Below are 16,318 nucleotides of genomic sequence, written 5' to 3' on the forward strand. Positions count from 1 at the left end.
AGAGAGACCGAGGGGGGAAGGAGTGCGACAAGCAAAGGGAGAGTGGGGTATGGGAGAAACGTGGAGTGAGGTTGGCGTGGTTAGGGTGAGGAGACGTGGGGGAGTCGAGTGCTACAGGGGAACGGCGAGGAGTGGCGAGGAGCGGAGCGGCGCGGCGCGGCGGCGACGAGGAGAGTAGTGGAAAGGGTGAGGTGGATCGAGGGAGGGGGGTCGCCGCCGCGTCGCCAGTCGCCAGTTTGCCGTGAGCGCTCGTGATGTGAGGACGTTCTATGATCTCGTCTACGAGCGTGGCGCTCTCTTAACTATCGCAGTAGAAACGGGGGAACGTGTCGCGTACCTTTCGCAGATCCGCGTCCCCTGCGGAGAGCAGGGCAGAGCGACCCGAGACAACCGTATGATACGACAACAGGCCGAACGATCCACGAATCTGCGCGAGGGTTGACGATCTATCGTCGTCGAAGCCGAAACCCGCGGCGTGCGCGGTCACGCGACCTCTGGCACGAGGAGAACGCGATCGTTCTTTACTGACTGGAGAACCGAGCGGGATAATCGTTCCCGCGACCGATTCCCGCCGCAATCGTCGAACACGCCGCGCGCTGCGATATTATGTGATTTGTGCGTGACATTCTACAGGATTTGGCGGCGAGCCACGCTAGATCGTTCGCGGAACGTTGTCAGTGATTAGTGACTCTGTGCCCCCTTGTGATGCCCGGACGTTTCGATCGACCAGCTGATCGCGATTCTGGCAGTGTTGTCGCATCGACTCGATGGACTATATAGAAGGCAGAGCCGGGCCGGCGAGTATCGCGTGTACGTGAGCGGAAGTTCGAATCGGTCGTAGACGGGACAGTTTTCGTGCGGGCTCGCCTCGCCTCTTCTCTCTTCCCTTCGCTTGGCATCGGCTCGCTCGCTCGCTCGCTCGCTCGATCTCGCACGCACTCGCACACACGCTCGCTTGTTGCCCTTTTTGTCACCCGCACCCGCGTCTACGTCGACACCTGCGGCGACCGCGGGAATTTTATCGCGGCGGTTCGTGGCGCTGCTGCCGTGGTGTTGTTGTGCGCGAGCTTAAAGTTCGCGGCTGTGCGCGGAACAAGGATAGAGTGCGCGCCGTGTACACGCTCGGGACCGAGAGGGGGACAGACCGCGAGTGCGCGACAGAGACGAGACTAAAACCGAGAACTCCGCGAAAGTTCGCGAGTGAAACGTGCCATCGAGACGAATTCGAGACATCTCCGTCTCGCTCCCGCGCTCTCCCGCTCCAGTTTCTGTTATCGGCGGCTGTGCACCGGAGGGGCGAGAAGGACAGCGGCGGCCCGCAACGGGCGGAACAGGGATAGCGCGCGTCGCCCCCTTATTGTTTTGTGATCGGTGGTTTCGGTGGCGCGGGTGGCACAAGTCGGCAAAGAAGATCCCGCTAGCCAGAGCGAGAGACGGTTAACCGAGGGACAAGGACGCGGGAAAAAGAGAGGGAAACACGATTACCGTTGCACGCGGCGAAGAAAGAAAGACCAGAGTCGGGACTGAATATGTCCGCTAAGCGAAAGGCCACTGCCATCATGCAGCACCACAAGGTGAGTCGACCGATTGCCACTGCATTGCCACGTGATCGGACGGTTTTTTTTTCTCTCCGTGGCGAGGGCCCGTAAATCAATCGGCGATGTAGCCGCCGCCGCCGCGGCCGCGGGTAATACGAAAAAACGAGAACCGATTGGCCGCGTGTCAAAGTTTAACGCGGACCGACCACGGGGTTCAAGGTTGTCGTCGTTACGTTCGCCGCTGCTCGCAAAGTGTCGTGTGAAATTGCGACGAGCAACGCGCGGCTCTCGCTCTCTCTCTGCCCTCCGCCGCGCTCGCGCGCTCTTCTACACGCGTAGACACGCGTGTACACGCGATAAACGGACCGTTCGAAGGGCGAGTCATTTTCGTAACGGCCGGAAAATCCGTCTGGGATCGAGTTTGGAGATCGAGTTTTGCAGGACGGAGCCACTCGTTCCGCGAAACTCATTATTCCGTCGCTACTCTACTACTACCCACCACCACCCCCGCCCACTCTTTCTGCCCCCCACGACCGCCCCACTCCACCCCACCCCCCAACCTGCCCCGCTACCAGAGCCGAACCGACCCCCTCGACGCTCCGTGTGTTTTCGGAACGGGGGGGGAGGGGAAGATGAACCGGCCGCGAAAGTTTTAATTGAAAGAGTTACGCAAATTTTACCCGGGACACGCGGAAAAGTTGCGAGGGCGACACTTAACGCGTATTGACTCATTAACTGTCAGCTGCGTCGTTATTCCTGATTTTTGTTTCGCGAACTACTGTAGCCGCGTCACTGCTGCGCCAATATACACTGTACTAGCTTTTTTTTCAGTGAGCGCCGATACTTTCTCGATCGACTAACTTTTTCTTTTTTTTTGTTTTTTTTTTGTTTTGTCCCTTCCTGTAACATTATTTTCTTCGCAGTGACAATGATTCGAACTCTTTTCGATCGCGAGGATATTTTTCATCGCTGCGATAGAATTTTTTTCACGACCGTGTCGTTGGTCAGCGATTTTTAACCCTTTGCACTCGAATGGCGACTCTGAGGCGCCACTAAAAATTGGTATACTATTTTTCAAAATCATTCTAAGCGCATCAGACTCTTTTATACTTAAAAAAAAAACTATTAAAATTGCATTGTACTTGCCAATAGGCTCAATTTCGTACGCATGAATCGCAATAAATTATATAAAATAGAAATACTGTAGATCAGAAATCATGTTTTGGATTTCGAATTCGAATAGCTTCGACTGCAAAGGGTTAACATCGAACTTATCGTTGCAGTCGATATGACTGATCTAACAGTTTTATTTTCAAGCTGTTGAAACTATGAAGACTGTCTCCGAAGAAACGATCGAATAAATTTCTTTTTACAAGTTTACGCTTTAAGAAAAATGCCGAGATGTCTAGATAAATTCAGTCACGTTATTTTTAGAAAGCAACGCAGTTAGTCGCTTTCAGATGTCGGTAGGTTTGGCGTTAATTTCACCGGTGGAACGAGACAATTTTTTTTTTCTATGTATGTTTGTATTTATCGACCTGAATTCCTGGATTTTGATTACAGAAGAACCGAATTTTGTTTTGATTCAGAACTGGTGAATAATATCGACGCTGTCATAACGGAATTTTATTCCAATTTGAATAAACGGAATAACAATTATGCTATTAGACATTAATCTTTGCGTCGATCATTTCCTATGGTGTGCAATAATTTTGAAGCGGTGGAACTCGAAAGTTTTGAGAGACGAAAATCAATGGTAATTGGAATTCGATGGAGTTGGTCGAACTTTTCGAGAATACAAGAAATTTTAAAGTCGGCGTGGATGCGAATAACTGGTTCTTGATGTATGGGTTAATCAGGGCCTGAGAAAGATTGAGCGATCACTTTCTATCTTCGAAAGTTTCTGACAGGAGAGATAACAGTCTGCTATATCACTACAACCAGTGCTCATTCATGTTTTACTTTTAGAACATCGCAGTGATTACTCTTTTAATCTTGTCGTTCCATACATTCCGTTGTTCCGCGCGTGTTAGTAAAATTTCCTCCGAATCATTCGACACAGGCATAAGAACAAATAAACATGCACGCATTGAATGTATTAATTAGAAATTCGAAATAAACTCTGGTTCTCTAACAGTAATTCTAACATCAATGAAAAGATATTTCCGTCGAGTAACTTTACCGAATTCAGAATTTTTTGAAAGATCCGCGGAGCGTTTTTATATGCTCAGAAATTGCAAGAAGCAATTTAGACAACGATTTGGTTTTTGTTTCCTCGTTCCCGCGAATTATTCGCCAAGGGGATTTCCTTTTCGCGCTCACGAGTTATTATGTAAACGTTCAACCATCTACGCTTGAATTCCCGGTTTTTTTCGCGTCATTCATTGATCAAGGAAATTGACGACGCGCTACGACAAACTCATCGAATCCGACTTATCATGGAGCTTTTTCTTTTTCCCCAGCCAGATTATTAAGCCTGTATATCTTGCGCGAAAGATAATCCGCGGATCGCGTTTCCAGGGCGGCGATCGAACACGTGCTTGATCGAAGAGCCTTCGTGACTAGCCGCATTTAAATCAGTTGCGTTCCTAGTCTAAATTTTATCCGCGGGGTGTGTTCCCCTGTTTCATTAGGGTGAAATATTACCGACGAAATTTGTCTCAGTTTCAGTGGTAAAGATATGGAGCATATTTCAATGAATTTCGTGAAAATGAACATTCGAGCACAGTGACTCGTTTCGAACGATTTCGAACTTCTTGAGATCGAGAGTTTATGTGAATTTGATTGATAAAGTAAATGTTTAAAAGTCGTACGTTTTGTTCGGTGTGAAAAACGAGCTTCTGTCAATTCTTTAAAATTCGTGTTGCGTTTTATACTGTGAACAGTGCAAAATGGAGAGATTCTAGAAAATAATGCCAAATGAGAGAACATAGTGAAGTGTTAAATTAGGATGATTGCTTTAACGATTTTATAGTTTTCTCATTTTGTTTCTTTTTTAATAATTCTGGGAAAATAATACTTTTAGTGTATATGCAAATACATTTAAAAACGTTTAGCATACATTTTAAAAAATATGTTACAAAAAATATGCATTTTAAGTGTATAGTTTTCAACTCATATCGTTTTGATATGTAGGTCGTCAAAAATGTCGATTGTAATCGTTCCTGACTTCATTGGCATAGTTGCATATTTTGGATTTGACAGTGAATGTGTATTCCAATTACTCGTGTTGAATCTAATTGATGTGGAAATGTAATTTTGGTGCAGCGCGTAGGTAGGGGGCCCTTCGAAACATGGTCAAAATCTCCGATTAATTGCACATGCCTGGCTCGTGGCTATCAGGTACATGTTTGGAAGGAGGATTTAAAAAAAAAACAACATATTTTGTTTACAGTGTTTCCTAAAATTTTGCACACGTTTCTTTAAATTTAATTGTTAACCTAGACGTTATCAGCATGTTTCTCTATCGATTTTCGTTTTTAATTTTTGTTGTGCAAGGTATATTGAGTCAAAAGTTTTTACGTATAACATAACAATATTAACAATATTAACAGTATAACAATAATATTAAATCTATGTTGTCGTATAATCGAAACCAATATATTCATAACAGTTATAACTGGACTGCGGATGTTTATGCAAAATTTATATGTCGAAATATTCAAAATACACGCAAAATTAATGTAAAATATATTCAAGAATATGAAATATATATGCAGAAACTGTGAAAACTATATAAAAAATTGCTTTACTATCTGCAATATTTATTGCTATTTACTACTGCAACTACTTCTACTACTACTGTACTTCCTACTATTTATCATAATTGGCATTACAATGTGTTGGGATTATTTTTTTTCTATACCATGATTTCTCAATTCGAGTATTTTATGAGATACAATTAATTTAATGTTCTTTCAACATCACAGAATGTGATAGAAGTATACGTTTCACCACTTAAGTTGTTACTGAACTTGATAATATTCCAAATCCAGGGTTTCTTTTTGAGACTATTTTTAGGACTATTTTTGTTACTTTTCCTCCCCAAGTAGCAACGAGAACTCGATTATTAACCAAATTTGAAACTTCTTGAATTGCATCACTCAACGATAATATGTTCGACTCTGATTCCATTACAGCAGTTGTTAAAATGCGGAAATCACCTTCGATAAAAGCCAAATAAATCGTCGGTAAGATTTTCTTCCTGGAAAATCTCTTGTGTTGCTTTAATGCACACTGCGTTTTTTTCTTTAAAGGTTCCGACAGGTCCAGAAATAAATGAAAACTTGATTGCCTCGTATAGAATTAATTGTGCAGCGAATCTTAATTATTTAAATAAAACGATATGAAATATAGACAGTTACTTCTTTGATGGCATGTGCGCGTCTTGCTAAAACGTTGCCGCCTCTGACCATGTTCCCCAACGTGATAGAATCTAGTCAATGAAACATATACAAAATATACAGAAATAAGACAGACATGTGCAACACACAAAACATATGCAATATGCAAAATATGCAAAACAGAAATTATAATTTTATAACCGTCTGATTATAAAACAAATTTCTGTTCAAGTCCCATAAAGTCTCTTTCCTGCGCACTTACATTCGCAGCCATAGCATCTTTTCGGTTCTCATAACGGTTTCAAAAACCGAAACCGATATTATAACTGTTTCCAAGCCCTGTCTGCGCCCGTAATAAAAATCTTCGTCCGATGATAAATAAAGCGTATCTGAAAGTCTGTATCGCCGGTGTATCACGAGTCGCAGCATCCCCTCGGTGCCAGACCATCGGGCTAATTCTGCTACACAACAAAAGTGATTACAACGCTTGAACAAGGGGAGAGAAAACAAGGGAAGGGGTAGTAAATACCGGTGGCCGGTTTACCCGGTGCCGCGCCACTTAGATCGATCCGATCAGAATTGAACCGCGAATGTCAAGTTAGAATTAAGGCAGGTTCGGGACGTCCGCGTCCTTCTCCCTCCTCCGTTGCGTCCTCCCCCCTCCCCCCTGGCGTCCCGCTCCTCGGCTCGAGCTAACGAGCCTGTCTCGCTTCGCTGCCTCTCTTTCCTTCTCTTTTCCACCGTGGTTCACTGAATCGCCTCTCTCGCTCGCGCTTGCGCTCTTCCTCTCGCTCCTTCGCGGTCCAACAGGTTATATTTTTCCAGCTCCTCCCCTCTGCTCGTCCTCGTTCACCGGTTTCTCCACCAACCCCCTTTCTCCCCGTATCAGATGCCCCGTCCTCCCTTCTTCCCCGTCCTCCCCTTCTTTCCCATCCCCCCTCCCCTCCTCGTCCTCCTCAACCTCCTCTTCTTCCTTCACATCCTCAACCACCTCGATTTCTTCTCTTTCTTCCGCTCATTCAGAGGGCAATCAATCTTCCCTCCGGGTTCCCTTTCGTTTCCACGACGGACCAGCTTTCTTCCCGCTAGATTCAGAAGTTTTTCACGCCCGCGCGCGCCTGTCAAGGGATGAAGCGCGAATCCACCCCCGCGGTTCGGATACTTCTCGGTTATTTCCGTCGCTCCGCCAACGAAATGATTGGGATTAGACCGTTCGCGCTGCTGCAATACGTGAGGAAATTGTGTGCCCTTGTGATTTAACCCCTTCGATTCGCTGCGACCCTCGGCGCCGATAGAGATGGAAGGCTCTGAGTGGTCGATTACTTTCTCTTAGCCTTTGAGCAACCATACAGGATAGAAACGGAGCTCTGTTTACGCTATTCGTTATTTTCGTTGTTGTCCCGGCCGTAATTTTAGCCATTTCGCTCGCTATTGACACTTTTCCGATGGTCTTTTTTTAAACCTCTGTTGCATACCGTTCCCGATTGGCAAGTCAAATTCAAGTGATTTATAGTTTAAAGAGCTAAGCAGTAGTGAAAATTGTAAGTATACCGGTTTCATGCGAGAACATTGTACTTAGGACTAGCACAGATAAATGCCAGTAATTGTTCAGTAGAATTAATTTCGCGATTTTCATACGAAATAAAAATCTGCAATATTTTTTTTTATACTTGTATACGAAGTTCCCATATGGGAACATTCATAAAAATCGTTAAATAATATTGTTCTCTTTGTATTTTTTGTTTATTTTCTTTAAATGTTATTATTTAAGTGCAGTAACAATCAATATTTTTATATAATTCATTGTCATCAAAATTCATGCAATGGAGGGTTAAATCGACCGGTTTTCTTAAAAGATTCTTAACCCTTTATTAGTATACCGGGGCCGTGTATGACTCTAATATTGTGATTCTATTTAATTTTGGATTGATAGTTTTATTTTTTCTATAATATTGTTTGACTAGCTTTATCTTAAAACAGTTAGTTTTTATATAGGCGCAGTTGCGAAGAAGAATTTGTTCCATTATACCGTAATCAGGAATTAGTCTGTTCCATTATACTGTAATTAGGAATTTTATCAAGAAGTATTTACATAATTTTTCGCAAGAGTTATCTCAAATCCGACTTGCAACGTATTTTATATACTCTACATTCACGTGAAAAATGCTGATTTTGTGCATTTATAAGAAAAATGTTTAGATAACATTTGGAAAGAAAGAAAAGTTTTTAGCAGCCAAAACAGTTCTTTATTAAATACATTTAATTACATTAACACACTTCACGACTTTTCCTAAAATATACGTATGATATATTTGTCAATATTCACTTCTCTTTTTATTGCTTATTTTTTGAGAAAAATTTGTAATTTATCTTGCCTACTACGACCGGTAATTTGATCGATTGAACGATTTGTATCTTTTTGTAACAGAATTCTCTTAAAGACTGAATTCTGAAACTATGAAACCGTTACAAATAAAAGATAATGCAGTTGTGGCATGATTTCAGCCGAAAATTTCCTTGTTGTTTCCTTGCTTTATGGCACCTCCAAGTTTTTTACAGTTCTCGCTCGCCTACTGGCCGCGCGGTGATTATTTGCTAGATTGGTATCCGAAGCGGTCAGAAACCTCGAATACAATGAATTAAAGAAACTATACTATTTGATTGGCTATTATCTCCATTCTATATTAAAAAATACAGATTGCGCTAAAGTCCAATCATTTGACTGGTCTGACAATAGGTATACCTGAGTGTCGGCAGATTTAGTGTTAAAGAAAACATTTGTTATCCGACTTCAATTTCTTGCGATTGAGAAGCTCGCGCTGAAAAGTAACGTCATGTTAAACCTTTGAATTTTACGTTTTCAAAGGAAAGACGACGAGATCGAGTGGATTAACGCTTTTCAAGTGAAAGATTGTAGTTGCCCACTTCTGCGCTGCTCCACGCATACTTCTGTACTGTCCGAACCTCGTTTGAGGTTTTTACTACGGAAAAGAGTTAGTTTGCAGTGGTAGTCGTTGTTAATGGTAATGAATACAAACCAGCTGCACGGAGGAACGTGTGCGAACGATATACATACTTCGAATCTTTCCCTTGAAAGCATTAATTTATTTGAATATGCGCTGCACCTCTTTAAAGCCGCACGGTTTCGATTCATCGGCGAATATTCACAGAGGTTTGTACACATATTTGAACAGATTAAACAAAATTTATGGCGATTACTCAACTTAGAATAGTATGTTTGTCTCTAATGCGAATATTCTTTAATAAATCTTATTAAAATATTTCGCGAAAAAAAAATGAAATACCGTGTCAAGCTTGCATTCAAAATTTTTGTAAAACAATTGTGACTTTTAACACATATTTGAACAGATTAAACAAAATTTATGGCGATTACTCAACTTAGAATAGTATGTTTGTCTCTAATGCGAATATTCTTTAATAAATCTTATTAAAATATTTCGCGAAAAAAAAAATATAAAATACCGTGTCAAGCTTGCATTCAAAATTTTTGTAAAACAATTGTGACTTTTAAAACAATTGTGAGAAGTGTTTTAATTTTCCTGGAAGACAATAGTTTGAAAATATTCCTATCTGATCCTTGGGAGGTTCTACATTTAAACAATAGAATTTTGGTTTGAATTTTCCCCCTGTTCTCTAGTGTCACTGATAAAGCAATATTTGAAAAAAATGCAATTGACGTGTTAGAAAATTTATTTACCCGTTTGTTATTCATTCCGCGTCCGACAAGCATGATTCACCCTGTCTACTCGTCGGTTGACAGTAGTCGAGCGCGAACGAAGAAAATGCGCGGAGCATTTTTCGCGAACCTCGTCATGAAAATCCATTGTGCATTTGATTTACCTGGTTAGTCGTTGCTAAAATTCTTTGTCTCTGAATCACACTAGCAGCGTAACGCGATAGCTCGGGATTTGTTGCAGCTCGTTACTTAACCAAAGTCGATCCAGGTACGGTTTGCAATAATATCGTTTCTTTTTATAATTCCGCGGTTAATCTGCTGCTAGCAAGCTAAAATACGTTTCTCGCATTTCTCGTTTAGCTGCAATTGGATTAGTGTGGTGGATCCTTTACGCGTACTAACTACGCCGGTAGTGTTCCCTGGCAAAGTTATTATGAACTCTTTGCCCCGTTCTTAGGATTTTATACGCGAGTGCGCAACTTTGTGCCTCACAAATTTTTACATTTTTACACTTGCTTTCTTCTATGAAAAATGTAACGTTTGAATCGGTATTATCGCTAGAGGGTTCTTTATGCGAATGATTGTGCAAGACAATTGCAAGCAACGGAAAATAAATCGGTTTTTTTTGTTTACTCTTGTTGTGCTGTATTCGTTCTTTGACAAATATTATTCGTCCCGCGGCTGTTAATAATATAACCAATTCATTAGATTCGCTAAGAGATTTCAGATTTTATATATTTATCACAAAAATTAGTAAACGAAGTCAGAAGATTTTAAGAATATTGTTACACTATTTTGGACTTATTTAAACAAACGAAAACAAGAGAAAACTAGGCAGCAGACCTTTATGCAAAATAAAGATTGCTCGCGTCAATTGCGAAATGCGGTAATTACGTAAACAATACCTTCTTTATTTTTTCATTATTATTATTATTTTGATCAGTTGAAAATAATGTAATAGTACATTTGAAATTCTTTAAATGTGTTCACTGTTATATCTGATCTACTCAATTCGTGTCATAGATGCATAGAATCCGCAATATATTTATTATAATTTCTTACATAATAGTCAAACGTTGCTCCAAAATTGTTGTTCACTGTCGTACGTCGAAGAAAGTTTGAACAATATTCAAGCATTAGCCGAATTGAATCGTTGATATGGATACGTCTTAATTTCTTGCGAGAACGAAATGCTTTCAACGGGGACTTGGTACGTGGATCGTTCTCGAGCAAAACGAGGCGGCGATAAAAGATAAGCGTAGAATTCGGGGACGATGTATTTGGCACTATTACATAATGCGATTAGTGTCCCCTTCCCCCTGTACATTATTCGAGCAACACGGCAAAAGGTAAGCTGGATTAGCTGGGAATGGACGATGCATTTAAAAGGAAACAGGAAGAAATGTTTGTAACTGGGACGCTTTTATCGTATTAATCCGAAGCCTCTCTCACGATGTAACATTGACGACATACCTTATTCGTACCGATTTACATCTTCGCCTTCCGATAAAAGAGGAAGCCGACAAGTTTCAATCGATATGACAATTTCACGAATTCTTTTACAGAACACTGAAGAAGGAAACAGATTTGTTGCGCCAACTAGAAAATAACACAATCGAATAATAACACAATTAACTTTTGTTAATGCGTTCGTTTATTTGCGTTTGAAAAACTTACATCACGAATGCATAAAGATCCGTAGTATAATTCGTCAATTTTATTCAATCACTTTATTTGGGGTCCTGTAAAATATTTAGCAAAGAGTAAAACTGTTCCTTGAAATAAGGAAGCGATTTTTGTAGAAATAAATTCTAAAAAAACGTCGACTGTTTTTCTAGGGAACGAAATCTGATAATCAACGGTGGCTCGACGAGTGTAGCATCCTCAATTAATTACATTCCCTTCGTATAGTCGCGTTACCCGGTACCAGCAACGCGATCAAAGTAGAAACGATTCATCGATCGTCTCATTGGCTGCCTTCCGTCTTGTCCACTCTTTTTTACGGCTTACCTCCGGATCGACCATAATACGTTTAACGAGTTGAGCCAGTGGCAGCAGCCAAATGCGCAGGTGATCATTTTGGAGGACGTTTTAAGTTGAATCGGGTTCGACTCGACAGGGAGGACTATTTATTTATTCGAGCCGCTGCATCCGCGACGTGCTTAGCGCTGATTTCCTTTTTTATCTTCATGGACCATCCTAATCGGAGATGTCCGTATTGTATAATCCTTTTACTGTTAATCCTCTATAGCTCGTTGTAACTTCGAAATCACCGACTGACCTGATTTATCAATGATTATTCGTTTCGTTTCATTTTTAGCCATAATGCGGCATCTTCTTCTGTTCTTTCTCCTTCACAATCTTTTTTATTAGCATTAGAAGAAATTCATAATTTTCAAAAATTGTAAATTCGTCGTTAATTTGTAATAGAAAGTTTCGTTATTACTTCGCTGCTTTCGAGTTCCCCAATTTATCCGGCACTCTTACACGAGTCTCTTTTTTCACGCGTTACATTAAAACACTATTTGCGCGATACGTTTTTTACGCGATAAAATAAGGGGACGGATTACTTAAATCTTTATAAACTCACCGAAAAATGTCGAGCTATAAAGGGTTAATTTATTAGCAATCATTCCTTTAATTCCGGATTTTATGACTTTCGAGCTAAAAAAACTTGACGCTGTCCACTTGGACGTCGATTTTCGACTTCCAAACGTGCGTCTTATCTTATTTTTGAATCGAAAATGTTTGAGTTCAGATTCGCTGAAAGCGACTTTACATGGAGCAGCCGAAGCTGCTGTAGACACGTGGAATCCTGGAGCGCTAATGAGGCGTGCGATTCTCTCGTTAAAGGATTAAATTACTAGACGTGGAAAATCGTCGTAAAAGCTCGGAGGGTTCGGCACAAGGGGTTCCGTTCTTTAACGACGATCTCGAGGACTTAATGGAGCTTGTAAATGACGGAAAATCGATTTTCTTGCGAAACACTATTTTTCGAGGACTATGCCTTCACCGCGCGCCGCGCCGGTTTAATGTATTCCGGACTCGATTGGTTATTGCGAATTTTAAACCCAGAATGCCGAGTTGACATTGACTTTCCTTGTAACGGAACGAGAGATAGGTGACGGAGAAATATGGTAGGACCGACTGTTATACATATTTCATTCTTTCTAATGAAGTTTCTGATACCGTGTCAAACTTGTTGCACAAGTTTAACTGCGACTCTAATGAATCTTAACAAGTTCCGAACTGAAAACAGTCAAATACAACTACAGTGGGTGCTAAAAAGTATTCGGATAATCTTTTAAAGTTACTTTTTAAAATTCGGAGATGGAGATTTTGGAGATGTTAGAAGGATTGTTTATTGTATGATGTCCATTAATAATGTTCTTTAATTTTGCTATTACTTGAAATGACGAAGAAAAATTACGTTTTCGAACAAAATCGCGGTTTGCAGATCTCGGTAACTTTTATATAATACTAAAAATCGGTTAAAGCACGATCAAGTTACAGGATGTGAACGATATAAAAATGATTAAATTATACAAAAATTAAATGTGTTAGCAGGTCGTAACAACGTCGACTGATATCAATGCAATGCACAGCTTACATATTATTTACTGAGATCTACAAAACGTATTGTTTAAATTTTCGTCACAGGCTCGGATAGGAAATTTGAGAAAGTTAATTTTCTTATTCTCTTTTGTCATTTCAAGTAATAGCAATTGAAAAAATAAAATTATTGTGATCATTGTACAGTGAACTAGTCCTAATATCTCCAAAAAATCATTTAGTCCTGTTTTCTAAAAGTAATGCCGTTTTAAAAGAATACTTTTTACGAGGGAAATACATATCTCAATCTTTTAAGTTCAGAACGATTAACCTTGATTTATATTTACATGAATGATTAACCCTTTGCACCCGGATGTCTTCTTTCAGAAGCCACACGAACACTGCTGACAACAAAAATGTAAATTGTTGTTGCATAAAATTTCTACCTATACAATCTCGTGTGTGCCATATTCTATTTAAACACAGTAATTAAATATAGTTATTCTCAACGTTACATCATCAAGTTCGAGGGCAAACGATGTTGTATGGTCGCGGTCGTGACCGTCGTTGTCGTTGAGGTGCGTTGAGTGTTGAATGTCCGGTTATGTTTCGGGACTTAGCGATAAGGCGGTCGAACGGTCGAGGATACTGTGACGTGTCGATTTTTCGGGTCAGTTTCGTCCGAGGCACAGAGTATATGCTCAACTCGCTTCGTTTTCATGAAGTTTACGTGTGTCTTTATTGCTCGTTACTTCGATTACTTTTTATCATTTAACAATTTTACTGAATACGAGTACTCACTGTATAATCATCTCTCAGTTTAAATAAATATATAATAATATATATTAAATAAATATATTTCATTTGAAGCGTTACTTTACGAGAAAATACGTTCCAATCGCCAAAATTCCTTTTTAATACCGTTTATTTCCTAATAATTCATTACAATGATAACGATGCAATTTTAAATAGAAAACAAGGCATGTGTAAACATCATAATACTGTCCTTTTTTTAATGGTTAGAAGAAATTTATACGGGCTTTATACATTTAAACATGTCCCGCCATTTTCAACGAAGGAGTTCAGAAATTGACTCGACCATTTCCCATGGAAAGCATGTTTACGATTTCGAGACAACTTTCGAATGCAAAATGTGAATTCGGTCGATTTGAATCGGCACGCGGTAGGTTCGACGTTAAATCAACCCATAGAGAACCCGGAGGATCTGAAAGAATGTAAAGCAAGGAAAGAAAGTTTCACAACCCCGAAGAGACATATTGATCGAACTACAAAGCGAGCTTCTAGTTGACGAATTCTTAAATTTCGCTTTCCCGAATACGGGACCGCGTTTAGGATACTTCGGTTTTACACCTCGGACCCGTGTGTCTCCGTAAGAAATCGGTATTCTTCCCGATCGTACCACGAATTTTATTTCGGCCGTGGCTTCGCCCCGTTGCTTTTCCGTGACGGTGATCTCGCCGGGGCGAGCTCGCTCGAACCGGCGAAGCCGCTGGAAAAGGGGGGAGGGTGGTGGACGCGGAGAGCTTCTTCATCACACGGTAGCACTGCGAAAGGGAAGGAAAGAGTTTGAGCGAGGGGTGGCCTCTCGTACCCCTCATATTCCCAGCGAAGTAAGGGCCAGTATGGATTTCCCATAAGATCAGGTATGCCAGTGCCTGGAACCGACAATAAGAGTGTGCCAGTGTGCTCGTTCGCTATATTCAGCGAGGGGGGAGGACGAAGGGGGCGGGGAGGGGAGTGAAAAAGGGAAGAAGAGAGCCATCCCTTCCTTCGGACCGTTTCGAGCCACCCCGGGGCTGCTCGTGTCTCGCCCCGTTTTCAAAGCTGTCTTCCCTACCGCGCCGCGTGGAACACGCTAAATACAAGGATCGCTCGGAAAATCCAATATGCATCGGCACATGTGCAAAGAATTATTTAAATATTATGCAACCGAAGTTCGCTGGTTTAGTGATTCAATGGCTTGAATCATCGTTTAGGTATCCGTAGAATGGCCGGACTACGGATTTTATGCATTTGTGACAAAAATGAGTGAGCCAGATGCAGAACAATGAAGACGGAAAATAATTTGAGAATGTCGTTACGTTGTTTTCAATGTGTTAGAACTATCAAAAGAAGAAATATATGGAGATTAAGATGATTTTTATTCTGTAAAAAGAATCGAAAAACGTTCACACAATAGCATTATTTTTTTTTTTAATTATGCATGAAATTAATATCTGATGGAAATATGAAACAAGTTACAAATACAACAAATTTTTTACTTTAACGTTTACCATACCTGGACGCTAATTTTCGTACCTTGACCTTGACCTTTCTCATAAAGAGTCGTTACCTTCTTGTCCAGGCATCTTTGTGCAAGCTGCTTCGTTCCGCACGAAGATGGTAATCGTTACAAAAGGAAGGTCGAGGTGGAAGATGCTAAAAAAAATGTCTTGTCTACAAGATTCGAAAATCTTATAAATCTTATCAAACGATCTCTCACACTTCTCGAACTTATCTTCCGGACGAGCCTCGTACATCAACATTTGAGACGTTCCTTAGTATTTACCGAGGCCGCCGGCTAATTGTTTAACGCGTAATTAACTCCAGGACGCTAATCTTCGTGAATACACTGCGCCACCTCACCTTCTCTCGTCCATATTTTTCCTTTGAAGACAAATTTTCAACGCAAATAAAAACACGGCTAATTTTCTTTTCTTTGTCTCTATCAATGTAACAGAATTTAGGCTTATGTATCGGGTGTTCTCGAAATTGTGACACGATCGGGGAAAATAAGTGTGAATTTTCTGAATACAAAAACCGCGTGTTTTAGTTCATCTTGCAGTTAGTGGGAAAGCAAGATTGAACAAATAATTATTTCATAATTATTTTCACGCCTGTAATCCTTTCTAAAATAAAATTATACGAAATATTATTTCGAATAACACGTTATTTTGTTTTGTAATTATTTGAAATAATTGTTTGGCATAATTATGCAGTTTTTAATGTTCCGGACTGGTTTGCGCCTTCTTGTTTCAAACAAATTGTTATCAAGATTTCGTAAAATAAAATCAGTTTTCTCATTATTAATTTCAGCGTTGTTTCTTTTGGTCGATTTGAAATAACGAAATAATTTATTATTTGAAGTCACTTTATAGCAAATGAATCGTTATTATTTTCATTCTCAA

General features: G+C 40.6%; 1 protein-coding gene across 4 annotated transcripts in view; it reads left to right on the top strand.

The window, feature by feature from the left end:
• The first annotated feature begins 218 nt into the window (after positions 1–218).
• LOC117224862 (nucleolar protein 4-like) overlaps positions 219–16,318 on the top strand; it is a 231,350-nt gene continuing 215,250 nt past the window's right edge. For all 4 annotated transcript variants that reach the window (XM_076525940.1, XM_033478053.2, XM_033478054.2 and 1 more), the window contains exon 1: positions 219–1,574. Coding sequence is in view for 3 of the 4 variants with exons in the window: in XM_033478053.2 (XP_033333944.1) it covers positions 1,530–1,574 (45 nt within the window). In the remaining variant the exon portion in view is untranslated. The remainder of the gene's footprint in view (positions 1,575–16,318) is intronic.

The sequence above is a fragment of the Megalopta genalis genome, chromosome 13 (genome assembly GCF_051020955.1).
Source record: "Megalopta genalis isolate 19385.01 chromosome 13, iyMegGena1_principal, whole genome shotgun sequence".
Lineage (NCBI taxonomy): Eukaryota > Metazoa > Arthropoda > Insecta > Hymenoptera > Halictidae > Megalopta > Megalopta genalis.